The 26,808-nt window shown below is 44.8% G+C and overlaps 1 protein-coding gene across 2 annotated transcripts; it reads right to left on the bottom strand.

Annotated features, from left to right (window-relative positions):
* Nucleotides 1-1,839: 1,839 nt before the first annotated feature.
* On the bottom strand, nt 1,840-26,487 carry LOC138645664 (guanylate-binding protein 5-like). 2 transcript variants are annotated; one of them, XM_069735119.1, is made up of 13 exons: nt 26,359-26,487; nt 24,228-24,426; nt 23,785-23,915; nt 23,606-23,715; nt 12,427-12,623; nt 11,391-11,639; nt 10,721-10,998; nt 9,743-9,955; nt 9,445-9,526; nt 8,939-9,274; nt 6,907-7,030; nt 5,381-5,454; nt 1,840-2,775 (listed from the first exon to the last, which is right to left on the bottom strand). In XM_069735119.1, the coding sequence occupies exons 2-13, from the start codon at nt 24,418-24,420 to the stop codon at nt 2,501-2,503; spliced, it is 2,262 nt and encodes a 753-aa protein (XP_069591220.1). In that variant the 5' UTR covers nt 24,421-24,426; nt 26,359-26,487; the 3' UTR covers nt 1,840-2,500. The 2 variants fall into 2 exon arrangements, with proteins under 2 accessions (XP_069591220.1, XP_069591219.1); XM_069735118.1 differs by lacking the exons at nt 24,228-24,426; nt 26,359-26,487 and having other exon boundaries at nt 23,805-23,911.
* Nucleotides 26,488-26,808: the final 321 nt, after the last annotated feature.

Here is a 26,808-nt window from a genome sequence, read left to right as displayed (position 1 = left end):
ATAAAGATGGAATGCTTACCGATCACTATTGCTGGTCAGGAGGTAGAGCAGGTGGACAGTTACAAATATTTGGGGGTCCATTTGGATAGCAAACTGGACTGGAGATGCCACTCAGAGTTTGTCTACAAGAAGGGGATGAGCAGACTGTATTTCCTAAGGAAACTGAGGTCTTTTAATGTGTGCAGCAAAATGTTAGAAATGTTCTACCAATCTGTGGTGGCAAGTGCCATCTTTTTTGCAATCACGTGCTGGGGTAGTAGTGTGCGGGCCTCTGATGCTAATAAGCTGAATAAGATTATTAAGAAGGCAAGTTCTGCTGTGGGCTACAATCTGGACTCTTTTGGGGAGGTAGTGGAGAAAAGAACTCTGAGAAAGTGTATGACAATTATGAACAATAATGCACATCCATTATATGAGCTATTCATGAGACAGAAGAGCACCTTCAGCAACCGGCTAATACTTCTGAGGTGTAAGAAGGAAAAATATAGGAAATCGTTTGTGCCAACTGCCATGGGAATGTACAACAATAACATTAGGGTTAAACCACCAAGGTGAATGTCTACTTATTCTCTACATTTCAGTTCACTCGTTGTGTATGTCCTATTCTAATGTATAATGTTCTTCTGTCAACAAACTGTCATGTCAACTATGGAATTCCTTTATGATTTTTATGATTTAAGTTGTGCTGCTGTGATACCATAATTTCCCACGGGATCAATAAAGTGTATCGTATCGTATCGTATCGTATCGTAGGAAACCCATCAAACATGCTAATCACTGAGCCACCGTGCTGCTCTATACATAGTACAGTGCTAACCACTGAGCCACAAGTGTATTATTTGTGTCTTTTAGTTATAAGTGAATCTTCCGAGCTTTGATTTTGGCAGAACATAACTGCAAAAGGAAGAAAAACAATTGCTGATACTGGTTTGTCGTGCCGTTGCCACCACCACCACCAAACATCCAGTCCTCAGTGTTCCCTGCTGGACGTCATCCTTTAGTTGGTGTCCACAGGTTTCCGATGTCATGACACATCACGTTGCGGCACTACATGACATCACAAGGAGCACGGAGACATCTGAGGCCTGAGAGACACTTTACGACCATTATGTATGGATGAGTGCTCCAGTATTTATGTGCGTTATGAGTGTGTGATATGTGCGGGTGTCCTGTTTTCCATGAGTACCGCCATCGATCGCTGGGTCAACACTCCGTCTGTTAGGTGTGGCCTATTACATGTTCACACTAATTATATCCTTGGACTCTGAGCTGAGATAAGAGCGTGCGGAGGAGCAATAAACCACTAATCGGTGTCCTCAACCTTCAAAATATTCTCAAACGGATGCAAAGTTCTAACAGAAGATGCTGAACGTCCATCGCATCCAAAACCTCCATTATTCCACTCCGCTTCTTCTATATCTCCGTTCCTGTGATAAGATATCTACTTAATATATATCCAATGGTTTTGATCTTTGGTAAAGTGAAAACTATAAAGAATAAGAGTTAAATAACCAAGCTAATGATTGATCAGCCATAACATTAAAACCATTAAAACCTTAAAGTTGTGTCCAGTTCACACCTCGTCAGAGTTTCGCAGATTCTCCCGCTTTCCCTTTCCTTTTCTTTTGCCCATTTGCACATTCCTACAGAACTACGCTCTCTGCGTCATGTATCCACCATGACAGGCAAAACAGGTTGGTTTTAATGATATGAGTTCATTTTCTTGTTGCCCTTCGGTCGCTGTTTCTTTTTTTCTATTTTTTTTTTTATTTTTCCTTTTTGGGATCTTTTTATAAAATTGGGTTCACAAATTAAAAAAAAAAATGAAGAAAATAAACGTGTAAGAAAAAAAAACAATGTTTTAATCTGCTACTTACATTATTCCACAAATAAAGCCTCCAAATGGAGGACAATGACCAGGAAGGAAACATTTATTCACATTTCTATGGTGATGGATGATGTTGTTGGAGCAATTCTAACTCCAATTTAAAAGCTTCTGGGATTCATTTTACTGCCGGTGAAGACCAAGAAAATGTACAAACGTGACGTCCAAGATCCTCCACTCAAGGAATGAAGATCTCGGTCATTTATGCCGTTCCTGAATATGGGCGATCCGTAGATAAATGTGTTTCTTACATAATATCAAATAGCAGAAGACATAGCTCCATAATAAAGAATGAAAAAACAGGGGATAAGCGCTCCCCGAAGGATAAGAGTCACCATAGAGATGATAAAATGGAGCTCGAAAGAGCATTAACTTTTCCGATATAGTAATACCCGTCTGGCCAACCGTAGCCTGATGGGCGTCTCGTGAATTTTTTATATCCTACTCATATTGGATATACTTCCTTATTTTAACAATGTAAATGTGTCAAATTATAAATTACCATAAACTATAAAGAAAAATAAAACCTGATTAAAAAAATAAAAATGTAAGAAGCATAAATGGGGGTGTGAATCCAACCATCGAGGACATAGAGAATGACACCTCCTTCTGCCTTTATTGCATTGTCCCTGCTTTCTTCATAAGAAAACTCAGCCATTCCTGACGTTGCTTTTGAAATTCTGATACGTTTTTTATATGGAAATCGACAGAGTCCAGGATGTCGTAGAGAATCTTGAGGATTCTGCGGTGCTTATTCGGGAGAGACAATTTATCTGAGAGGATGTAGTTTTCTAAGCAGTGAACACTCTCCATTCCCATTCCCAAAAACGCATCCTTCAGGGCAGATTTCTCCATGATGGTTCTGGTTAGGACAATGAAGGGCAGGATTCCTGGAAATATTAAGCACATGATTATTACTACTGTTATGGTTTATCACATGGACACATCGATTGCAGCAGCCCAATCCTCTAGGAAATCTGCCAAATGAGTCTGGGGGAGAAAGTGGAGTCTGGAGGAGACAGAGGTGTCTTGAGGAAGAGAAGAAACTGGAAGGAATAGTGACTATGAAGGACAGAGTAGTCGGAGGAGACAAAGGGGTCTAAGGAGGAAAGAACAGTCCGGAGGAGACAGAGGTGTCTTGAGGAAGAGAAGAAACTGGAAGGAATAGTGACTATGAAGGACAGAGTAGTCGGAGGAGACAAAGGGGTCTAAGGAGGAAAGAACAGTCTGGAGGAGACAGAGGTGTCTTGAGGAAGAGAAGAAACTGGAAGAAATAGTGATTATGAAGGACAGAGTAGTCGGAGGAGACAAAGAGGTCTAAGGAGGAAAGAACAGTCCGGAGGAGACAGAGGTGTCTTGAGGAAGAGAAGAAACTGGAAGGAATAGTGACTATGAAGGACAGAGTAGTCGGAGGAGACAAAGGGGTCTAAGGAGGAAAGAACAGTCCGGAGGAGACAGAGGTGTCTTGAGGAAGAGAAGAAACTGGAAGGAATAGTGACTATGAAGGACAGAGTAGTCGGAGGAGACAAAGGGGTCTAAGGAGGAAAGAACAGTCTGGAGGAGACAGAGGTGTCTTGAGGAAGAGAAGAAACTGGAAGGAATAGTGACTATGAAGGACAGAGTAGTCGGAGGAGACAAAGGGGTCTAAGGAGGAAAGAACAGTCTGGAGGAGACAGAGGTGTCTTGAGGAAGAGAAGAAACTGGAAGGAATAGTGACTATGAAGGACAGAGTAGTCGGAGGAGACAAAGGGGTCTAAGGAGGAAAGAACAGTCTGGAGGAGACAGAGGTGTCTTGAAGAAGAGAAGAATCTGGAAGGAATAGTGATTATGAAGGACAGAGTAGTCGGAGGAGACAAAGGGGTCTAAGGAGGAAAGAACAGTCTGGAGGAGACAGAGGTGTCTTGAAGAAGAGAAGAATCTGGAAGGAATAGTGATTATGAAGGACAGAGTAGTCGGAGGAGACAAAGGGGTCTAAGGAGGAAAGAACAGTCTGGAGGAGACAGAGGTGTCTTGAAGAAGAGAAGAATCTGGAAGGAATAGTGATTATGAAGGACAGAGTAGTCGGAGGAGACAAAGGGGTCTAAGGAGGAAAGAACAGTCTGGAGGAGACTCAGAGGTATGGAGGAGCTAGAGGAGGGGACAGACGAGTCTGGAGAACTGAGAAAGGAATACTGAAGATGTCTGAAGGAGATAGATGGGTCCGGAGTGGAAAAAAATGGTCTCTGGTGAAGTAGAGGTGTCTGGCAAAAGCAAAAAAAAAGTCTGGAAGGCAGATGGGGTCTGGAAAAGGTTGAATAAGTCTAAATGGAAAAAGGGGCGTGAAGAGAAACAGGGCATTCTGGAAGGGTAACAAAAGAGTCTGGAGGTGGAGATAAGAATCTGGAGAGAAGAGACAAAGGAGAATGGAAGAGAATGATAAGTAAGTAGAGTGCAGAGAAGTCTAGTGAGAGGTCACAGAGGGATATAGAGGAGGCAGGGAAGTCTGGAGGGAGTATAGGAGCATACAGAGGACAGAGGAGTGCAGGGAAGACAGAGGAAAGGATGAGACCATAGGAGTATGGAAGCGATGAAGATGTCTAGATGGGACAGAGAAGTAGGAGAGGACTGAGGGGACAAAGGAATCTGTAGTAGACAGAGGAGCCTGGAGGTAAGGGGAAGAGGGCTGTGACAGAATAGACATATGTTTTGAGGGAGACAGATTTGTCTATCTGGAACAGAGAAGTTCAAAACAGGGAAATTGGGCCTAGGGATGAAAAAAGCAGTCTAAAGGAGGATGGGAAGCTCTGGAGGAGGACAAAAGAGTCTGGAGGCAGAAAGAGGGGTCTCAAGACTGTAAAGGAATCTGAAGGGGCGACAAAGGAGTCTGGTGGTGAACAGAAGTGTCAAGAGGGAGGAGATAGAGGAGTGTGGAGGAGCAGAAGAGTCTAGAAAGAGGACATGGAGAGGTTTGGAAGAAACAGAGGAATCCAGAGAAAACGGGAGTCTGGATGGAAAAGACATGTCTGGAGTAGACAGAGGTGCCTGGCAGGGCCAGAGAAGACTGGGAGATGTAGAGGAAGAAGGCAGAGGGATATGGAGAAGAAAGAGGAGTTTGTATGGAACAAAGGTGTCTACAGGGGATACGAGAGTCGAGAGGAGATAGAAGATTTTAGAAGAGGGACAAAGGTGTATTGAGGAGTACAAAGAACATTGGAGAGAACAGAGGAGTCTGAGAGCAGCTAGCAGTGACATGCCGAACATATGCCTGGTCAACCTGGGTTTTTCTGTGTTTGGTGGAAGCAGAAGTTGGCTAAATGATCTTGTTTGGCAAACAGCTATGTGATTTTTATTGGTACCTCTGGTTAAAGCTCTTATTATTCCAGCACACATTTTTACTTCATAAGGAAATTAAACTGCCAGGAACTCATTGTTGGGCAACAAAATAGAAAAAAACATTAGGTGGAATTATCTGGGAAGAGAACTTAGGTCTATGACGTCCTGTAACCTAATAATTACCTGTGAGTTTTTGGGCTTGTTTCAGGAATTCACTGATGTTTCTGTAATCCTCATCACTGAGGTTTTGTTGTGAACTGTATTGAAAAATGGACAAACTTTTAGAAATTTGTATCATCAAGACGTGTAGGCATCAAAGTCACAAAGGGAGAATCACGACTCCTCTTCTCAGTGTGTCTGGGACTCAGTGATGGACAGCTCTGTCATCCTATCCTGTGTCGGGGCGTGCTGAGTCGTCAGTGCTTTGACAGCTCAGGTGGCCCATCTGAGTCTCGGAGGAGCGGAGATTTCCACTGGTGCTCCCTATTATTAGTAATTACTCTGCTATTTAGATGAGCTGTCTGGCCCAGATCCCTGCCAGTCAAAGCTTCTGCACTCTGGTGTGTGTTTGCCTGATTTCTGTGCTGTGAGTTATGATCTTCTGCTGCTGACCTTTGGACCATGTTCTGACTACCCGTTTGTCATTGCCCCTTTGCATCTCTTCTACTGCTGCTGACCTTTGAACCATGTTCTGACTACCCGTTTGTTATTGTCCCTATGCTTACCCGTTATTTCTCTGGTATTCTAATCCCGGACTGTGACCTGACTTACGCCTTCATCTTTTCCCTTAGTTTACTACGTGCTCTCTTGGTACTGACCCCAGAACATCTGACTTCTCAGCCTCACGGCTTGTGAGTTGGGACTAGCGTCACGAGGAAAACTTTATCAAAAACGTCATACTCCAGTCTTGTTTAGAATCCCATTGGAGTGAGACGTACCTCATTAATTGATGACACATAACTCTTAATAAATTGCTCCACCTTTAGGCTGCCCATGCACCACCAGTAACCATCAATTCCTCATGTAAATGGTAGTGAATCTATTGAACAGTGCTTGTTTTTTTATTACTTTTTCAAGCGGCGGGCAGGTATGAAATGTTTTTTTTTTACATTTCAATACTCTGATGAATTCCCTTCCAAGCCTTTTCCATTGAATCTTTGGAGAAGTTCATAGTTGGATCTCCCTGTATTTAATCTACAAGACTTTCTGTAGGACATTAGGTCATCACCTCTCCATCCTCTTCTCTTTCCGTCTCTTTTAACTTCTGTTTCTATATTTTTATCCTGTCCCTGACTCCTCTCCTTCATTTCCCTATATTCCTTCTTTTCCTCAGTATTTTTTTTTTCTTCCCCTCCATTCCCTTTTTTGCTCAGCATGATTTTTTTTTTTTGCATTTCAAAAGAGTTGAGCAAAAACATTGGCAGGACCCTGGTCCAGTAGCCACATTGATAGTCCATGTCCACCAGACCTGAGTCCTGCAAACCTTCTGCTACCTGTGACATCTCTGACACCTCTTCTGATTATTAGGCCGCCATGATGTCTCGTATGAGCTGTGTCGTAACATAATAGGGCCATGGTAGCCTACTCATCAGAAAAGGCATCAGGGAAGTCCCAAAAAAATAGAGGTGCACAGTGTCCTGGCCTATTGCCACGGACTACTGACCGGGACACTGCCAGTCTTATTACCCAACTCTACATCTCACTGATACCTGTAAACCAGGACCGGCACGATCACGTCAGTGCAGCCTTCTGTGATTCTTTTTGTCACCAGTTGGAAACGATCATTTTGGCTCCTCTCCCATGACACAACTTCATTCAGAGGCACACAATTACCTTAACATAAGAAAATATTCAGCTAATTTTACACTGAAGAAACAAAAGCAAGTTTTGGGAAAAGTCTACAATTCATGTGTTATCCATCCAGTCGACAGTGTAAAGTAAATCTGACGTTGTCTTACGCAATGGCTCATTTGCCTTTTCTATCTAGCACGCAGAATGGCCAATTTTGGTCAATTTGCATGATGGTTTATTTGCAATGTCTCTGTTCCAAACAAGTTTTGGTTTTATAAAATTTCAGTGGTTACAAAAACAAAACCAGCCTCTTCTGGGCACAAAGGTATAACAGAAAATAAACAGTTCCTACACCAGCCAATGTAGGGGAATTCAGACTCAGCAGAACAGATTCAAGTCCACTCTGAATGTTTGGCAGAGAATAACCCACCTTATAAAGTCCTTTTAATCAGGCTGAAAAGCCTGGATAGGAGAACATGGGAACAGTCAGCCCCACCCAGCTCTATTGGCCATTCCTAAAGCCCGGACCGAGAATCCAGGCTCATTAAAATACTTCTCAGCACTAACTGTGCTGTAGCTTACTTTTCTGGGCTCACATCACCGAGGCTAACCACCTCAATGACACATATCTCCAATCCAGGATCTGTTCAATGACACCTTACAATATAAAATAGTTTATTTGGTTCATGTATGTATAATCATCTCCTACATAGTGGGCCATTTGCATGCGCTCACCTTCTTGTATATATTTCTCAGCGTTCTATGTCATCCTATTGAGCTGAGTGTTTCTACTACTGACCTTCCGTTGTGCACTAGTGCTGTTCAACCAGCATCCTCATGTGCTGTTCTCTTGTACACGCAGGCGCATTCATATTCATGTGCATTTTCCCAAACAACCTCTTGTCTCTTCCATCTTCATTAGTTTGTGTTGCTCATTAACACTTGTAATGTATAACTTGCATATCGTCATTTTACTGTACATGCTTTGTGCGCATTCGCTCTTATTTCTGCCATTCACTATGCGGTGCTACCATACCAGCATATGGCAGTTTGCTTGGCTTTTGTTCATGGATTGTTATTGTTAGCTTTGTCATTTTGCAGTTCTAATTATTTTGCATCTATGAGCATGCGCATCCACTATACTCGTATCATTAGGAACCAAGTAACTTGTAGGCGCATGCGCAGTGACATGTATCAAATTGCCCATGCACAGGCGCCATCTTTGATTTGGGTTGTCTATAGTAGTGGACATTATTTTATTTGGGTCAACGTTATTACTTCCTGTTGCCAAATGATTACGGCTTCCTGTTACTTAGGTCACCTCCTTTCACATGATTTCTGATGATTCTATTTTAATTACTTTGTAGTTATTGGTTTACTCTTTATTTGATCCTAATACATTAGGGTACAACTATCATTTTGTTCATTTGTGGTGCTGATCCTCCCTCCTTCTTTCAGGCCAAATCACATCTGTCAGAGGCCCTGGTTATGTGGAACATTACAAAATGTCAGAAAGATGCTAAATAGACACAGCTGCCAGTGTAAGGCTCAGGAGTGGCGGAGGCTGCGCCCGGTGGATTGGCAGGAGGCTGCGCCTGATGTAGCAGCATGCAGCATGTCACGGGCAGATGGTAAGCTCCACCCACTGCAAGGAGGAGCAGTGATGATTGGTTGTTAATAGCGGTAGATAATCAATAGCAGCTGCCTACAGGAGATTCGATATTTACAGCTGGTTATGGAGGGCGAAGAAGATCTTTGGGCTCACAACAAGGGAATTCCTAGATTATTGCTAGTTTCAGCCAAGAATTTCTCAGAAAGTTACAAGACAGCAGTGACAACATATATTATGACCAAAGGGGATACTTCATAAAGGCAGGGCAGCTCTTTCAATATGATTCTTTTGACCATTTACATTTTTCTTAGTTTGAGTAGTAGTAGGAAAACACTTACAAAGTTGAGCGTAAACTTCCCATTCTTGAGCAGAATCCATCTTAGAAAGGCCTCTGTTGTCGACAATAGTAATACTGTTGGTGAGCTTGTACCCCCTCCGGTCCATGGTCTTCCCTCCCTGGGATGTAGCCTCCCCTGCATAGTCATGAAATCCGTCACTGCTCAAGGTAAACAGGCAGGAATTTACGAAGGAGGACTTCCCATGGCCGGCAAAACCAAAGAGCTGGATGACAACACGTTTGAAGGACCCTTGAGGTAACTGGTAGCCCTGTATATACTGCGTGAGTTGATTAATATTTCTTGGATCAGTCACTTTGAAGATCTTGGACTTTGCATCTGATTAGAGAGGGAAAATGAAAAATTCTCAGGATGGAAGTTGTGATGTGAGATTACTATAGAATGATTTCATTTAGAGGTCGAATGGATGTGCCGAGTGTGAAAGTCACCAACTAGTAAGTGAAGAGGCAGAAGAAGATTCAGGAGATTTCGAAGGAACGGTTCCTCACCTGACATATCTTTGTCAGTCTTTAAGATACCTTTTTCTATAGGTTCTAATAAGTTCAGAAAGTCTTGGAGGACGTCTTCAGCCTTTAGAAAAAAAAAGCAGAAATGTTAGCTTAAAATGTTATATGTATAAGAAATCTGAAGTGCACAAATCAGAGTAGAGAGTGAGAATATAGAAGCGCCATATAGAGTTGAATGGAAGCCTTGACCTCCACCAAGCCACCATGTTGAGCTCTCAAGGCATCCAAGAAAAAGAGAAGAAATCAAATAAAGACAAGCCAGGAGGACCCATGGTTGTACCTTGACCCCTTTGTCCTGTTCCTGGTTATACTCCTCTATGATGGCGGTCTTGTCAGTAATAAAGGCCTTATGTCCCCCGGGGACGTGATATTTGTTCTTCTTCAGATTTTGGTCTAGCTTATTCTTCACCCGTCCCAGGATATCGTTACATTTGTGCACAGAAGACTCCTCAAACACTTTCAAGGTTTCATCTTTTGTCTTCAGCAAATTGTCCTGGTCACAAAATAAAAAGCAAAAACATTTCACATAAAGTGGTTGTCCACTGTTAGACAATGCATTCTGAATCATCCCGAGATTCATCGTGTGACATAACAGAATAATGTGATTGCCAGAGGACACAGTGACAACATCAGAGGAATGGTGCCATTCTGGGGGGGGTAAATAAGTATTTTTATGTTTTCTATGGACAATCTAGAGGGAATGTAGAATAGTGAACACCACCTTTAATTCATCATTATATCAGATATAATATGCCAAGTTTATTATAGCATAAAACATGGAACCCATGAGAAAATTGACAAATGATTAGGATTTATACGCGGCCGAGATTGTTCTACTGGAAGACGTGCTGGATCTATCTAGTCTGAGATCGCTCTCCACTTCATGTGGGCTTTCACTTCCGTCTACTCCAATTACAAAGTATCCCCCCAAACATAGTTATGTCGGACCTGACAACTTCCCAGCTTTGTCTGATTCTCGCTTTTGGGCAATTATGGTTGACTGTAAGAGTTTCTAAGTTATTGGAATATTGGCTGAAGGGCATCCCACCAGGGGTGCAGGGCTTGTACTGGAGAAGAGAGATATTCTTTGCTTTATTTGTGTACCACGGAAGCAATGTTTAACTCTGGAGAAGCCCAGGGTTGGCTTTTTCTGAGCAGCTGGCCAACATAACCTAGGGTTTGACAGCCTCAATCACAATATAAGAATAACCAAAAATCGCATGGAGTAAGGTGCCAATGCAGAAGGATGGTTCTCTACCTCGAGATCATGCAAATATTCTTCCCGGCTCTTTTCATGTCTGAGATACAACTTTGTAAACTCCTGGGTGGCCTCATCGACTGCGGCCTCATGGAGCTGTTGGAATTCTTGTTGGCTGTTCACACGTTGGGAAGATATCTTGTGCTCATAAATGTTTATAGAACTGTTCATAATTTTTATGTTTTCATGACTAAACATGTCTGAAACAGAACTTTCTAGAAAAACGCTGTCAGGTCTTGTGACAACATTAATGTATGACTGGAGAAGGTACGCGAATCCTGTAAGGGAAAGAGAGGACACTTTTATCTATACTGGTCAATGTTGATGTTCTCAATGTAGCGTAAAGTAGGACATTGATAACATATAACATAAGCAGAATATCACATAACCAAATGGTTACACCTAGAACATTGTTAATAACAGTGAGCTCGCTCTACAGATCTATAGAAAAATGGTCAAAATTCTTGGAGTTTGAATTCTACCAAATCAGGAGGACCATCTCCTTCTCCACTTTGGTGTAACCACAGTGGACAAAATATTTAGAGATCGAAGCAACCAACATGGGAGGAATCGATCTGCAAGCAATGACCCTATTACCGTATTACCAATGATCAAGGATTTATTTTTGCATCTTTCAGTCAACCCTTGGTTGAGACAAGATCAGACTCACTGGATCCCGTGAGGGCAATTCCTCCATTTAGTTTTTTCTCTGGAACTTCATCAAAGATAAATTGACAGAAATTTTTAGTCTGTTCCACAAATTCTGATTGAAGCTTTGTCTCAGAGACTTGGTCTATTGCACTCAGAATCTCTTTGTCTGACGACGGGAAATCAAAAACGAAGCACTTTCTCTTCGGGAAAAAATTTTGGATGGTCTTTCGGGCTTTATTTTGGTCCTGTGTCCTTGGAGTTTTTACAGCTGAAATAAAGGAAGTTGAAAACAACAGTAAGAACAAAAGGAATTTCATACACAGGCAATGTCCTTTCTGGATCTAGCAAAAGCATCATAGTCAGAACAAAGAGGAGAACCGGCATCCACAGCAGCACCTTGCTCCATGGTTATTTCTACAGATGGTCAGGAGAATTGGGATCAGTAATATTTTGTTGATTGTTGCAGGTAGAAACGAGGAAATCAATTTGCTAGAATTTTAATTTGCGTGAATTTTTTAGGAATTCCCTGAATTTAGCAAATGCAAACAATCTGCAATTTTAGGCAAATTGTTTGCCATGATCACTATCACTGTACACATTCTGAGGCTGCACCAGCCAGAGAAGGGTCAAATGACTTCGGGTGCATAGCCTCTTCCATAATATCTTCCAGCTATATCACATGTTACAGCGCCTCTAATAATAAGGGACTATTATAGCCTGCATAAAAGCAAAGGCAGGGAATGCAGCAGCCATTTTGTGGTGAATCTGGATAGCGAGAGAACATCGTAGCTCACAGCTTAGCCATAAAGATAGGAAGAGAAAGCCATGAAACACTGAATAAACTGTACAGATAGTGTGTGACAGCAGAGCAGTGAATAAAAGTAGTGTGTGAGAATAATAGAACAGTGTCATACTCGTGTTTCTGGGGCTTTTGAGTACTTTTGATTTGCAGTGAATTGCAAATCACATTTCTTGGCAAAATTTGACGAAACCAGAAAATTCATTAGATTCGCACATCACTAGTAGCTGAGTAACATGTCAGTGGTTTGACATACGAGTTATTTCCCGCAGAGAGTTTTCCAGGTATTCATCGGCACTGACTGTTTGACCCTTAATCTCTAGTTTGAGGGTGGCATCTCGTAGGGCCCAAACTAAATGTGGTCGCATGTGATCCTCGCTGTCTGTCTGGGCATCTCGTCCCTCCTGTTTAGAAGCCTTCTCTGTAATGAGCCGGTGAGTTCCAGTCATGGAGCTGGGTGATTTTGGTTTAAGGAGAATTTTAAGAAAACGTTTGAGATTATATTCAGTTTTGCAAAATTAGGGGGGAAACTATCTTGAAAGAATTGATTATGCTGTATAGACAAAGATACTACATGTATCAAAAACCAGGTTTGGGGAATCGTATTTCTACACCTGATTCCTCAACTGCTCATTGAAGTTCTCCGTTCCTGGAGAGCAGCAGCTGAAGGCCACCATGGCATACCAATATATACAGCAGTACCAGATCCACACCATCAGACGTAAGCACTAAATTAAGATGGTCATAAGTAGGGTTGAGCGAAACGGGTCGAACATTTTCAAAAGTCGCCGACTTTTGACAAAGTCGGGTTTCATGAAACCCGATCCGACCCCTGTGCGGGGTCGGCCATGCGGTACGCGACTTTCGCGCCAAAGTCGCGTTTCAATGACGCGAAAAGCGCCATTTCTCAGCCAATGAAGGTGAACGCAGAGTGTGGGCAGCGTGATGACATAGGTCCTGGTCCCCACCATCTTAGAGAAGGGCATTGCAGTGATTGGCTTGCTGTCCGCGGCGTCACAGGGGCTATAAAGGGGCGTTCCCGCCGACCGCCGTCTTACTGCTGCTGATCTGAGCTTAGGGAGAGGTTGCTGCCGCTTCGTCAGAAGCAGGGATAGCGTTAGGCAGGGTCCATTAACCACAAAACCGCTTGTGCTGTAGCGATTTCCACTGCCCAACACCACCTTCGGTGTGCAGGGACAGTGGAAGCTACATTTTTTTTTTCCTCAGCGCTGTAGCTCATTGGGCTGCCCTAGAAGGCTCCCTGATAGCTGCATTGCTGTGTGTACGCCGCTGTGCAAACCAACTGCTTTTTTCAAAGCACAAATCCTCTTGTTCCTTCCTTTCTGCACAGCTATCTTTTTTGTTTGTCCACACTTTTTATTTAATTTGTGCATCAGTCCACTCCTTATTGCTGCCTGCCATACCTGGCTGAGATTACTGCAGGGAGATAAAGGGAGGGAGGCAGGGAGATAGTAATTGAAGGACACTCCCTGTTTTTTTTTTTTTTTGTGGGAGATTAAGATTGACATTTCTGCTAGAGTGCCATCCCTGTCTGTGTCATCTCTCACTCAGTGGGCCATAGAAAGCCTATTTATTTTTTTGCTTGATTTGGGTTCTAAAATCTACCTGAAAAAATCACAACATCAATCAGTGGGAGAAAAATATTGGCCTCAGGGCTTGTGTGCCACTCCTGACTCCTGTGTGTGCCATCTCTCACTCAGTAGGCCATAGAAAGCCTATTAATTTTTTTGCTTGATTTGGGTTCTAAATTCTACCTGAAAAAATCAATAAATCAATCAGTGGGAGATTAATATTGGCCTTTGGGCTTGTGTGCCAGTCCTAAGCGTGCCATCTCTCTCTCTCAGATAGTGGGCCATAGAAAGCCTATTTATTATTTTTTTTATTGGGTTTATAAATTTTCCCTGGAAAAAAAAAACAAAAAAGTGGGAGATTAATATTGGCCTCTGGACTTGTGTGCCAGTCCTGAGCGTGCCATCTCTCTCACAAATAGTGGGCCATAGAAAGCCTATTTATTTTTTTGGTTGATTTGGGTTCATAATTCTACCTGAAAAAATCAATAAATCAATCAGTGGGAGAGAAATATTGGCCTCTGGCCTTGTGTGCCACTCCTGACTCCTGTGTGCTTCCTCTCTCACTCAGTGGGCCCTACAAAGCCTATTTTTTTTTATTTGTTTTCTAAATTCTCCCTCAAACAATCATTTCATTTTATTTGGTTTCTAAATTCTTCCTTAAAAAATCATTTTTTTTTATAATTTTTTTTCTTCTAAAGTCTCCCTTTTAAAAAAACAAACACAAATCAGTGGGAGATAAATATTTACATTTGCGCTTCAGTGACAGTCCTGCGTGTGTGGCATCTCTCTCATTTGTTGCCAACAACAACAGAGTGTGTAACATTGTGGCTGATTTTCGTTGTGGTCTCACCCACCTGTAAAGGGGTAGCTAAATCATACTGAAGTTATAGCTCACCGTGTAAGTTGTGTGACAGCAACAAATACCGTTCGTTTGGTAACGTTTTTAAAACAATGAGGAAGTCTGGTGGAAGAGGTCGTGGCCGGGGGCGTTCATTGTCAGCTGGTAATGAGGGTAGTGGTAGTGGTGGAGCATCAGGTGGTCGTGGGAAAAAAAATATTGCACCTAAGTCTGGAGCTGTGGAGCCAGGTTCGTCGTCCGGCTACACAAGGCCTCGAACGCTCCCTTTTCTGGGAGTAGGAAAACCGCTTTTAAAGCCGGAGCAGCAAGAGCAAGTTTTGGCTTATCTTGCTGACTCAGCCTCTAGCTCTTTTGCCTCCTCTCGTGAAACTGGTAAAAGTAAAAGCAGCGCGTCGTTAGTGGATGTTCACGGTCAGGGACAAGTCGCTTCCTTGTCCTCTTCAGCAAAAACAACAACAGAGAAGAATGCAGCAGGCGACACAACGGGTTACTCCATGGAGCTCTTTACACATACTGTCCCTGGCTTAGAAAGTGAAGCAGTTAACAGTCCATGCCCATTACAAGTTGAATCTGACATGGAGTGCACTGATGCACAGCCACAGCCAGACTACTATGCTGTTCCTTTGACTCAGACCACAACATTGCCCTCGCAGGGTAATAATCAAGAATCAGACCCTGATGAGACTATGTTGCCCCATCACGAACGCTATACCACCGACCGACACAGTGACACAGACGAAGTTGCACACGAGCTACAAGAAGAGGTAATAGATGACCCAGTTCTTGACCCCGATTGGCAGCCATTGGGGGAACAGGGTGCAGGCGGCAGCAGTTCTGAAGCGGAGGAGGAGGGGCCGCAGCAGGCATCAACATCGCAACAGGTTCCATCTGCCGGGCCCGTATCTTGCCCAAAACGCGTGGCAAAGTCAAAACCTGTTGGAGGACAGCGTGGCCATCCGGTTAAAGCTCAGTCTGCAATGCCTGAAAAGGTATCCGATGCTAGAAAGAGTGCAGTCTGGCATTTTTTTAAACAACATCCAATTGATCAGCGCAAAGTCATCTGTCAAAAATGTTCAACTACCTTAAGCAGAGGGCAGAATCTGAAAAGTCTCAATACAAGTTGCATGCATAGACATTTAACCACCATGCATTTGCAAGCTTGGACTAACTACCAAACGTCCCTTAAGGTTGTAGCACCCTCGGCCAATGAAGCTAGTCATCAACGCAACATCCCTTCCGGCAGTGTAGGGCCACCATTTTCTGCACCACCTGCAGTATCTGTGCAGGTTTCTTTGCCAGGCCAAAGCAGTCAGGGTCAGGGAATCACCAGTTTCGTAGTAGGAAACACTGCATCTAGGGCACCGGCGGCAACAATACCATCTCCCACCGTCTCTCAGTCTGCCATGTGCACCGGCACCCCCGCTAGTTCCACGATCTCCAGCTCTCCAGTCCAGATCACCCTACATGAGACTATGGTTAGAAAAAGGAAGTACTTAGCCTCGCATCCGCGTACACAGGGTTTGAACGCCCACATAGCTAGACTAATCTCGTTAGAGATGATGCCCTACCGGTTAGTTGAAAGCGAAGCTTTCAAAGCCCTGATGGACTACGCTGTACCACGCTACGAGCTACCCAGTCGACACTTTTTTTCCAGAAAAGCCATCCCAGCCCTCCACCAGCATGTTAAAGAGCGCATCGTCCATGCACTCAGGCAATCTGTGAGCACAAAGGTGCACCTGACAACAGATGCATGGACCAGTAGGCATGGCCAGGGACATTACGTGTCCATCACGGCACACTGGGTAAATGTGGTGGATGCAGGGTCCACAGGGGACAGCAAGTTTGGGACAGTTCTGCCTAGCCCACGGTCTAGGAAACAGTTGGCTGTAGCCATTCGCACCCCCTCCTCCTCCTCCTCGTCCTCCTGCAGAAGCGAGACCTCGTCCACAGACCGCAGTCGCACAACCACTCCATCCGCAGCTGCCACTGTTGCACACCAGGTCTCCCATTATGGGGCAGCTACTGGCAAACGCCAGCAGGCTGTATTGGCTATGAAGTGTTTGGGCGACAACAGACACACCGCTGAAGTTCTGTCCGAGTTCTTGCAGAAAGAAACGCAGTCGTGGCTGGGCACTGTAGATCTTGAGGCAGGCAAGGTAGTGAGTGATAACGGAAGGAATTTCATGGCTGCCATCTCCCTTTCCCAACTGAAACACATTCCTTGCCTGGCTCACACCTTAAACCTGGTGGTGCAGTGCTTCCTGAAAAGTTATCCGGGGTTATCCGACCTGCTCCTCAAAGTGCGTGGACTTTGCTCACATATCCGCCGTTCGCCCGTACACTCCAGCCGTATGCAGACCTATCAGCGTTCTTTGAACCTTCCCCAGCATCGCCTAATCATAGACGTTGCAACAAGGTGGAACTCAACACTGCACATGCTTCAGAGACTGTGTGAACAGAGGCGGGCTGTTATGTTTTTGTGGGAGGATACACATACACGGGCAGGCAGTAGGATGGCAGACATGGAGTTGTCAGGTGTGCAGTGGTCGAAGATTCAAGACATGTGTCAAGTCCTTCAGTGTTTTGAGGAATGCACACGGCTGGTTAGTGCAGACAACGCCATAATAAGCATGAGCATCCCCCTAATGTGTCTGCTGATGCAAAGTTTGACGCACATAAAGGATCAGGCGTCTGCACCAGAGGAAGAGGAAAGCCTTGATGACAGTCAGCCATTGTCTGGTCAGGGCAGTGTACAGGACGAGGTAGCGGGCGAAGAGGAGGAGGAGGTCGAGGAGGATGATGGGGATGATTATATTTTTAATGAGGAAGCTTTTCCGGTGCCAGTGGAAATTGTTGGCGCGGCAAGGCCGGGTTCTGGTTTTTGGAGGGACACAAGTGACGTGGATTTGCCAGAAACTGCCCCTCAACCAAGCACAACCACAGATTTGAGAACTGGAACTTTGGCCCACATGGCGGATTATGCCTTACGTATCCTCAAAAGGGACACACGCATAACAAAAATGATGAACGATGACGATTACTGGTTGGCCTGCCTCCTTGATCCTCGCTATAAAGGCAAATTGCAAAATATAATGCCACATGAGAACTTGGAACTAATATTAGCAACCAAACAATCAACTCTTGTTGACCGTTTGCTTCTGGCATTCCCTGCACACAGCGCCCGTGATCGTTCTAACACGAGCTGCAGGGGCCAGCAGACCAGAGGTGTTAGAGGGGCAGAAATCAGAAGTGGCGTTGGCCAGAGGGGTTTTCTGACCAGGTTGTGGAGTGATTTTGCTATGACCGCAGGCAGGACAGGTACTGCAGCATCAATTCAAAGTGACAGGAGACAACATTTGTCCAGTATGGTTACTAACTATTTTTCATCCCTTATCGACGTTCTCCCTCAACCGTCATTCCCATTTGATTACTGGGCTTCAAAATTAGACACCTGGCCAGAATTGGCAGAATATGCATTGCAGGAGCTTGCTTGCCCGGCAGCTAGTGTCCTATCAGAAAGAGTATTCAGTGCTGCAGGTTCAATACTAACAGAAAAAAGGACTCGTCTGGCTACCCAAAATGTAGATGATCTAACCTTCATTAAAATGAACCACAACTGGATTTCAAAATCTTTTGCCCCACCTTGCCCGGCTGACACCTAGCTTGCCTATGTAAAGGTCTTGCCTGTGGACTATTCTGAACGACTTTTCCAATCTCGTAATTTGCAGCACCTGATTGTCCAGCATCCGACATGTTAACACCTCCCTAAATGGCCAAAGTCCCCACACGGGGCCGTGGTATCGCCACTTGGCGCCAGCACCCGTGAGAGTACTGTTTGTCTGAAGAGGTGGGTGTGCCCGCTTTTGGTCGACGGCACTGCCACTAGGTCCCTCATAGTACAATAAAGTGTCTGGCGGTGGTGGTGCGCACCCAACGTCAGACACACCGTTGTAATATGAGTGGCCCTGGGCCTGTACCGCCGGCCACAAGACAGTCCCCCCCCCCTGCTCAAACAGTGCTCTACCACTTGCAAAATTTTCTCTCACAGCTCCACCAATGTTTAGTCTATGCGCTGACATCCTTCAATGCCTGGCACTGTCAATACCATTGTATTGACATTTTTGTTATGTTAGTCCTTCGAAGCCTTTCTGCGGCCCGTTCTTTCCACTACTACTACACTGACCAGGCCACTGCTGCCCGTGTTCCCCTGGAACCAATTTTAAATTGCCTACAGCCAGCCCAATTTATTATGTTAGGCCTTCGAAGCCTGTCTGCGGTCCCTCCTTCCACTAGGCCTCCACTGACCTGTCTACTGCTGCCCGTGTTCCCCTGGAACCAATTGTAAATTGCCTACATCACAATTTTTGTTATGTTAGGCCTTCGAAGCATGTCTGCGGTCCCTCCTTCCACTAGGCCTCCACTGACCTGTCTACTGCTGCCCGTGTACCCCTTGAACCAATTGTAAATTGCCTACATCACAATTTTTGTTATGTTAGGCCTTCGAAGCCTGTCTGCGGCCCGTTCTTTCCACTACTACTACACTGACCAGGCCACTGCTGCCCGTGTTCCCCTGGAACCAATTTTAAATTGCCTACAGCCAGCCCAATTTATTATGTTAGGCCTTCGAAGCCTGTCTGCGGTCCCTCCTTCCACTAGGCCTCCACTGACCTGTCTACTGCTGCCCGTGTTCCCCTGGAACCAATTTTAAATTGCCTACAGCCAGCCCAATTTATTATGTTAGGCCTTCGAAGCCTGTCTGCGGTCCCTCCTTCCACTAGGCCTCCACTGACCTGTCTACTGCTGCCCGTGTTCCCCTGGAACCAATTGTAAATTGCCTACATCACAATTTTTGTTATGTTAGGCCTTCGAAGCATGTCTGCGGTCCCTCCTTCCACTAGGCCTCCACTGACCTGTCTACTGCTGCCCGTGTACCCCTTGAACCAATTGTAAATTGCCTACATCACAATTTTTGTTATGTTAGGCCTTCGAAGCCTGTCTGCGGCCCGTTCTTTCCACTACTACTACACTGACCAGGCCACTGCTGCCCGTGTTCCCCTGGAACCAATTTTAAATTGCCTACAGCCAGCCCAATTTATTATGTTAGGCCTTCGAAGCCTGTCTGCGGTCCCTCCTTCCACTAGGCCTCCACTGACCTGTCTACTGCTGCCCGTGTTCCCCTGGAACCAATTTAAAATTGCCTACAGCCAGCCCAATTTATTATGTTAGGCCTTCGAAGCCTGTCTGCGGTCCCTCCTTCCACTAGGCCTCCACTGACCTGTCTACTGCTGCCCATGTTCCCCTGGAACCAATTTTAAATTGCCTACAGCCAGCCCAATTTATTATGTTAGGCCTTCGAAGCCTGTCTGCGGTCCCTCCTTCCACTAGGCCTCCACTGACCTGTCTACTGCTGCCCGTGTTCCCCTGGAACCAATTGTAAATTGCCTACAGCCAGCCCAATTTATTATGTTAGGCCTTCGAAGCCTGTCTGCGGTCCCTCCTTCCACTAGGCCTCCACTGACCTGTCTACTGCTGCCCGTGTTCCCCTGGAACCAATTTTAAATTGCCTACAGCCAGCCCAATTTATTATTTTAGGGCTTCGAAGCCTGTCTGCGGTCCCTCCTTCCAATAGGCCTCCACTGACCTGTCTACTGCTGCCCGTGTTCCCCTGGAACCAATTTTAAATTGCCTACAGCCAGCCCAATTTATTATGTTAGGCCTTCGAAGCCTGTCTGCGGTCCCTCCTTCCACTAGGCCTCCACTGACCTGTCTACTGCTGCCCGTGTTCCCCTGGAACCAATTGTAAATTGCCTACAGCCAGCCCAATTTATTATGTTAGGCCTTCGAAGCCTGTCTGCGGTCCCTCCTTCCACTAGGCCTCCACTGACCTGTCTACTGCTGCCCGTGTTCCCCTGGAACCAATTTTAAATTGCCTACAGCCAGCCCAATTTATTATTTTAGGGCTTCGAAGCCTGTCTGCGGTCCCTCCTTCCAATAGGCCTCCACTGACCTGTCTACTGCTGCCCGTGTACCCCTTGAACCAACATCAGAAAATATAACAATAAGTATTTTGCTTATAAAAAAGAAAATACTGGAGAGATATCAAATGCAGACATTTTAACATTAAAAACAAACACATACAACAAAAATCTGGTACAGTACTAAAAATGGCCACCAGCTACAATAACTTTCTCCTGCAAGTAGTTAACTGAAAGGTTTTTTCAATTGAAAACACAGATATGGCATCCACCGAGTGTTGTCCTGTCGCTTCTTCTTTATATTATTGCCAAGAAGATGCAAAACAATGAAAATAATAAAATCATTAATTACCAAAATAATAGAGTAAGTCAAAACCACATTGCAAATAAACATTCATTACAAATAAAGAAGCAGGGCGCGTCCGAGGGTGAGTATATACCTAATAAGAATATAATCACCCTCGGATGCGCCCGGCTTCTTTCCGACAGCCTTCCTTCCTAAGAATCAGCCCTTCCGTGGTGTCGAGAGAGGGTGTGTTCCACTCCAAGGTGTTCCCCAGGTTGCCTTTCCTGAGCTTCGATCTTCATGCTCTCGTTTAGTAGTTGTCGGAAAGTAGGCTGCATTAGGCCTACAAATTGGGTATGGGGTGGAGAGAGATGTTGTGTTACACTCCAAGGTGTTCCCCAGGTTTCCTTGCCATTGCTTCGGTCTTCCGACTCTCGTTTAGTAGTTGTAGAAAACTACACTGCATTAGGCCTACAAAATGGGTATGGGGTGGAGAGAGATGGTGTGTTCCACTCCAAGGTGTTCCCCAGGTTGCCTTTCCTGAGCTTCGATCTTCATGCTCTCGTTTAGTAGTTGTCGGAAAGTAGGCTGCATTAGGCCTACAAATTGGGTATGGGGTGGAGAGAGATGTAGTGTTACACTCCAAGGTGTTCCCCAGGTTTCCTTGCCATTGCTTCGGTCTTCCGACTCTCGTTTAGTAGTTGTAGAAAACTACACTGCATTAGGCCTACAAAATGGGTATGGGGTGGAGAGAGATGGTGTGTTCCACTCCAAGGTGTTCCCCAGGTTGCCTTTCCTGAGCTTCGATCTTCATGCTCTCGTTTAGTAGTTGTCGGAAAGTAGGCTGCATTAGGCCTACAAATTGGGTATGGGGTGGAGAGAGATGTTGTGTTACACTCCAAGGTGTTCCCCAGGTTTCCTTGCCATTGCTTCGGTCTTCCGACTCTCGTTTAGTAGTTGTAGAAAACTACACTGCATTAGGCCTACAAAATGGGTATGGGGTGGAGAGAGATGGTGTGTTCCACTCCAAGGTGTTCCCCAGGTTGCCTTTCCTGAGCTTCAATCTTCATGCTCTCGTTTAGTAGTTGTCGGAAAGTAGGCTGCATTAGGCCTACAAATTGGGTATGGGGTGGAGAGAGATGTTGTGTTACACTCCAAGGTGTTCCCCAGGTTTCCTTGCCATTGCTTCAGTCTTCCGACTCTCGTTTAGTAGTTGTTGGAAACTACGCTGCATTAGGCCTACAAATTGGGTATGGGGTGTAGAGAGATGGTGTGTTATACTCCAAGGTGTTCTCCAGGTTGCCTTTCCTGAGCTTCTATCTTCAGGCTCTCATTAAATTGTGGTTAAATGGAACAACTACATTTGGCGTACTAGTTGGTTTGGGGCCTACTATCGGTGTCTGCCACTCCTTGCTGTTCTCCTGGTTTCCTGTCCTGAAATTCCATTTTCAGGCTCTCGTTAAGTAGTTGTTAATGTTAGACTGCATTTAGCCTACTAGTTGGGTTGGAGCCTACTATCGGTGTCTGCCACTCCTTGCTGTTCTCCTCCACTGAACAAAACTGTGCCGCCTGTTTACTACGGTTGCCAATTTTGAACTGCATTTAGAATACTTACTGATTTGGGCCTACTCTCTGTGTCAGCCTCTCATTCCAGTTGTCCTCCACTGCAATGCCCCCTGGTTAGTCCTGTGTTACCAATTTTGAACTGCATTTAGCCAACTTTATTCTTTGGGCCTATATCTGTGTTTCCTCCTCATCCTGCCCATTGCCCAGCCAGTGATAGATGAGTCTGCTGGTACATTGACCCATAACGCAAAATTCCCCGTGCACGCTACACAACAACATTGTGACCCTGCTGAAAGTTCCTCTTCCCGCATACCATACCACCTTACACGGGGACAAACAGGAAGGTGCAGATGAAAGTGCAGGTTCCTTCATCAGGTGGGGGGAGGAATACTAGTTGGCGACGTCACTGGCACAGGGCCTCTCATAGTACGCAAAAGTGTTGCTGCCGGTGGGAGGCGCCCCCGCCGTGCAAACACACCGCTGTACTTTGAGGGGCCCTGTGCCAGTGCCAATGCCAACGAGTGGGCCCCCCCTGCTTGCTCATGTTCACAGCACTTGCAAAGTTGAAATTCTTACCTCTCCCTGCTCCACTGCCGTGATGTGGTCCAGATTTCCTGGGCCCACTAATTACTTGAACCAGCCCTACCCCCCACAACTTTAGCCAAATGACCCCCAATTTCAAATGCCTTCCAATTATTATAAGGTTAATTACGCTTGACAAGCTTCATTAAGAAGAATGAATGGTTTTGACATTAAAATGGGCACTCTAGGTGTTTTCCTGGCCCCCACTCACTGCCGACTATGCTGCCCCATTGACTTGCATTGGGTTTCGTGTTTCGGTCGATCCCGACTTTACGTCATAATCGGCCGATTTCACTCGACCCGACTTTTGAGATAGTCGGGTTTCGCGAAACCCGGCTCGACTCTAAAAAGGTCAAGGTCGCTCAACTCTAGTCATAAGTGATATTCTCCAAGCAGACATCCTACTACCTTACACTGAAGCACAGACCCATTGTCCTGGGTGCTATTTGGAGGTCCAGCTTACATTACGCAAGTTGTATACGAGGCACCAATGTCTTAGAATGTAGATTTCGTCTGATTTCGCTTACATTATATCGTCACAGCCAGCCATCATGATCTTACACCCCAAAGGATACTACAGTTTGTCCACAGCACTTTGGTCGATAGCAGTTTTGCTGTTGTAGATGACGGCACTACTCATGAGCATGGCCAGTGACAGGATCATGCGGTCATTCTGCAGGTTGGCCTGAAATACATTGTGTCAATAATAATTATTCCAGAAAAAGTTCCCTGGTAGAAGGTGCTCCTTACTTACCTTCCCCACATCCCCGATACCTTCTGTGTCCAGCAGGATGAGGATGTGACCACTTTTCTTAGGGTGAGGGACACAACGCATCCAGATACCTTTGGTATTTGCACTTAATGTATGCCCCAAAGAGAAGCCACCTGTAGTTGGAGAAGGGTGACAAAGAATATCCAAGCTCTTCCTCCTTTCATTTACTGGTTTCTTTGATCCTCGTTCTCTTATGTTACAATTAAAACTGATACAAATAATCAAATTAATCTACTCTGGGTCCCGAATGATAAGGCATGGCATCCCACCTACTGGACAAAACAGGGACTACTTTTCATTATATGATACGGTACTACTAATCAGTGAACATCTGAGTAAGATGAGAACATCTCAAACCTCCCCTCCCATGGTGGCCACAGATATGGTCCATAACTCCTGACCTGTGATTTCCATCCTCCTCTCACCTTCTGAGTCTCCTGAGAGTTTGTTTAGCAGGTAGGATTTCCCAGACCGGTATGGTCCAACAATGGACACCACAACCAGTGGCTGCAGAATGTTCTCCAGAACTTTCTTGGCTTCTTGATTTATAGAAAATTGCTTGTTTTCAGGATTCTCCACCAGACACATGGGTTTGGAAATCTTCTGGATCTCAGACATGATGATCTGCAAATGTCGGGTTCAAACATTGATAAATATTACACAATAAAACTCATTGTCCTTCAGTCTGATTCCAGAGTCCCAGAGATAATAGCAGAGGTGAGGATCAGTGGAAATGTCCTCCGGTTTATGGATATATGGAGGGTAACAGACTGGCCTCGTAGGTTGTCGGTGAATGCTCCTGGACCCTGCAGATCAGCTACTATACAAGTGAATGGGTGGAAGGGCCCAAGAGGCTTCAGCTGATTTGTGGAGGGGCTTCATTTCGAACCCCCATCTATCTCATACTCTTGACTAATCTTACAGAATGTCACCAATTGTTTAACCACTTAAATGGGAATCAGACACATCAACCGTACACTCTGATCTCTAGAATATATTTTTTCAACTTTAATTCCTGCTTGTTATTAGCTCGAGTCCAGTTGGTGGTCCTACCCAGTGAGTGACAGACTTCTCTGTGGTTGGGACCGCCTACTGGACTCCGAAATACAGAAATACCTGTGATTTTGACGAATACAGAATGTTATACTAAATCCTTTGCCACAAAGTTATATATCAATCTGCTCGACTGGACTGGGTCTATAATATAATGTCCATAATGTTCCACCGAAGAGATACCGCAGGCTCAGTATTATCAGAGGGACACCGGACCTCATAGCGACCGATCAGAACCCAATCTTCATAATTCTGATAGGTGTCTAATATCTAAGACCAGATTAGCGGTTATTGAGAACACGAAGCTTCCAGAGGTCAGAGGTGGGAAGAGATGTCATAAGGATGCGGACAGAGAAGCTTTCCCTACAGTGGAACCCTATGCATTTATCCCACTTATTTATCATTTACTGTGATCCAAAAAAAGAAAACACTTACTAAATTCTGGGCCATTAAACCACAGAGCGCGCCATTTTACAGCTTTTGTGGCCCAGAGTGCTCATACCAAAACACAAGAATTGGAAATATGAGAGAAAAATATCTTTTAAGTAACAGGAGATAAATCCAGGTCTCTCTTTGGTGCACACCGCAGTCGGAGCGGAGGACTGGACACTTTGCTTCGCTGCTGTCTGGATTTAACATGGGTGAGTTTGGGAAACTAAACTCTAGCTGCTTAAACACATTTAATGACCTAAAACCAAGTTAAGCTTAACGGGAATCCATTTGTACTTGGCCTCACGCCTCAACCGGTAAGTACAACGGTGGAGAACAATGATGACGAGGAAGAATCTCTCTACCTGGAATTAGGATGGGTCCAAATCCTCTTGGTACTTGTATCGTTCTGAATTTTATACCTTGTTTGATATCAAAAAGTTACAATTGGAAAAGCTTTGTTACTCCTCTTACTGTAAAGATTCCTTTCTATAATATAAATAATGGCTCTCTTCTCCCTTACACTTTTCTCAAGTTAATGGTTTATTTTCATCAATTAACAAAATGTAAAGTGACTTAAGAAAAGAGAAATGTGAATCCCAAAAGCTGCAGAATAAACTCGGAGCCGGTCAGACGCCTCCCATGATGGAGACGTATCTGACAAGTTCCTTCAAAAACTGTCTGCAAGTCTTCCTAGAAGAATGAATGCCCTGATGGTGTCTTGAAGGCGGCGGGTGGTCACCATGTATTGGTGGGATTTGCGTTACTCTTTTCTTCACTCACTTGCTACAAATAAATTAATAACTCTTCTATTTTGAAAGTTTCTCACTCTTCAGCATTTTTTCCAAACCTGTGTAACAATTGCACAGTCCTATATATCAGCAATATTTCCTGCTGCACCTTGTTTCTCATACATGCTGGCATGGAATAGCACGATATCAGCATCTTACTAGACATAACAGACTGCAGAGCCCCAACACCGGCGCTTCAGCCCAGACAGCGGAGACCAGGATGCCGCTATTACTCAGACTCCAGTTATTAAAGTCCCTGCAGATTATGCAAGTAAGTTCTCACCTTGGTGACTCCACGTGTTCTCCTGCTTCTGGATTCAGCAGGCTCCCCTCTAGGTTCATACAGAGTATAATAATAAATGTTGTAAAGTGAAGAATGAAGATGTTTCCTTCTCGAATTCAAAGAAAATGAAAGTGAAAGGGAAGATCAGAGTTATAAAACTAGCAAACATTAGTATCATAGCAAAACTAGAAGAGGGTGGAGTTGAAGTTGCACCATTGCTAATCTGACCTTTTACTGTACCCTGAGAAACTGCCCCATGACTATGCTTGACACTGCATCATGACTGTGCCCCAGACACTACCCCATGACTGTGCCCCGGACACTACCCCATGACTGTGCCCCGGACACTACCCCATGACTGTGCCCTGGACAATACCCCATGACTGTGCCCCGGACACTACCCTATGACTGTGCCCTGGACACTATCCCATGTCTGTGCCTGACACTGCA

The sequence above is a fragment of the Ranitomeya imitator genome, chromosome 7 (genome assembly GCF_032444005.1).
Source record: "Ranitomeya imitator isolate aRanImi1 chromosome 7, aRanImi1.pri, whole genome shotgun sequence".
Classification (NCBI taxonomy): Eukaryota; Metazoa; Chordata; class Amphibia; order Anura; family Dendrobatidae; genus Ranitomeya; species Ranitomeya imitator.
The sequence above is the reverse complement of the archived record's forward strand: the minus strand, read 5'-3'. Positions and strand labels throughout refer to the sequence as shown.

What these genes read in the sequence shown, in the direction of transcription:
- LOC138645664 (XM_069735119.1), bottom strand. Translation starts at nt 24,420, where the DNA reads ATGTCTGAGATCCAGAAGATTTCCAAACCCATGTGTCTGGTGGAGAAT. An exon ending in AGTGCTGTGGACAAACTGTA is followed by an intron (nt 12,624 to 23,605) that starts GTATCCTTTGGG and finishes AAAATCACCCAG; the next exon opens with CTCCATGACTGGAACTCACC. An exon ending in GACTGACAAAGATATGTCAG is followed by an intron (nt 9,275 to 9,444) that starts GTGAGGAACCGT and finishes CTCTCTAATCAG; the next exon opens with ATGCAAAGTCCAAGATCTTC.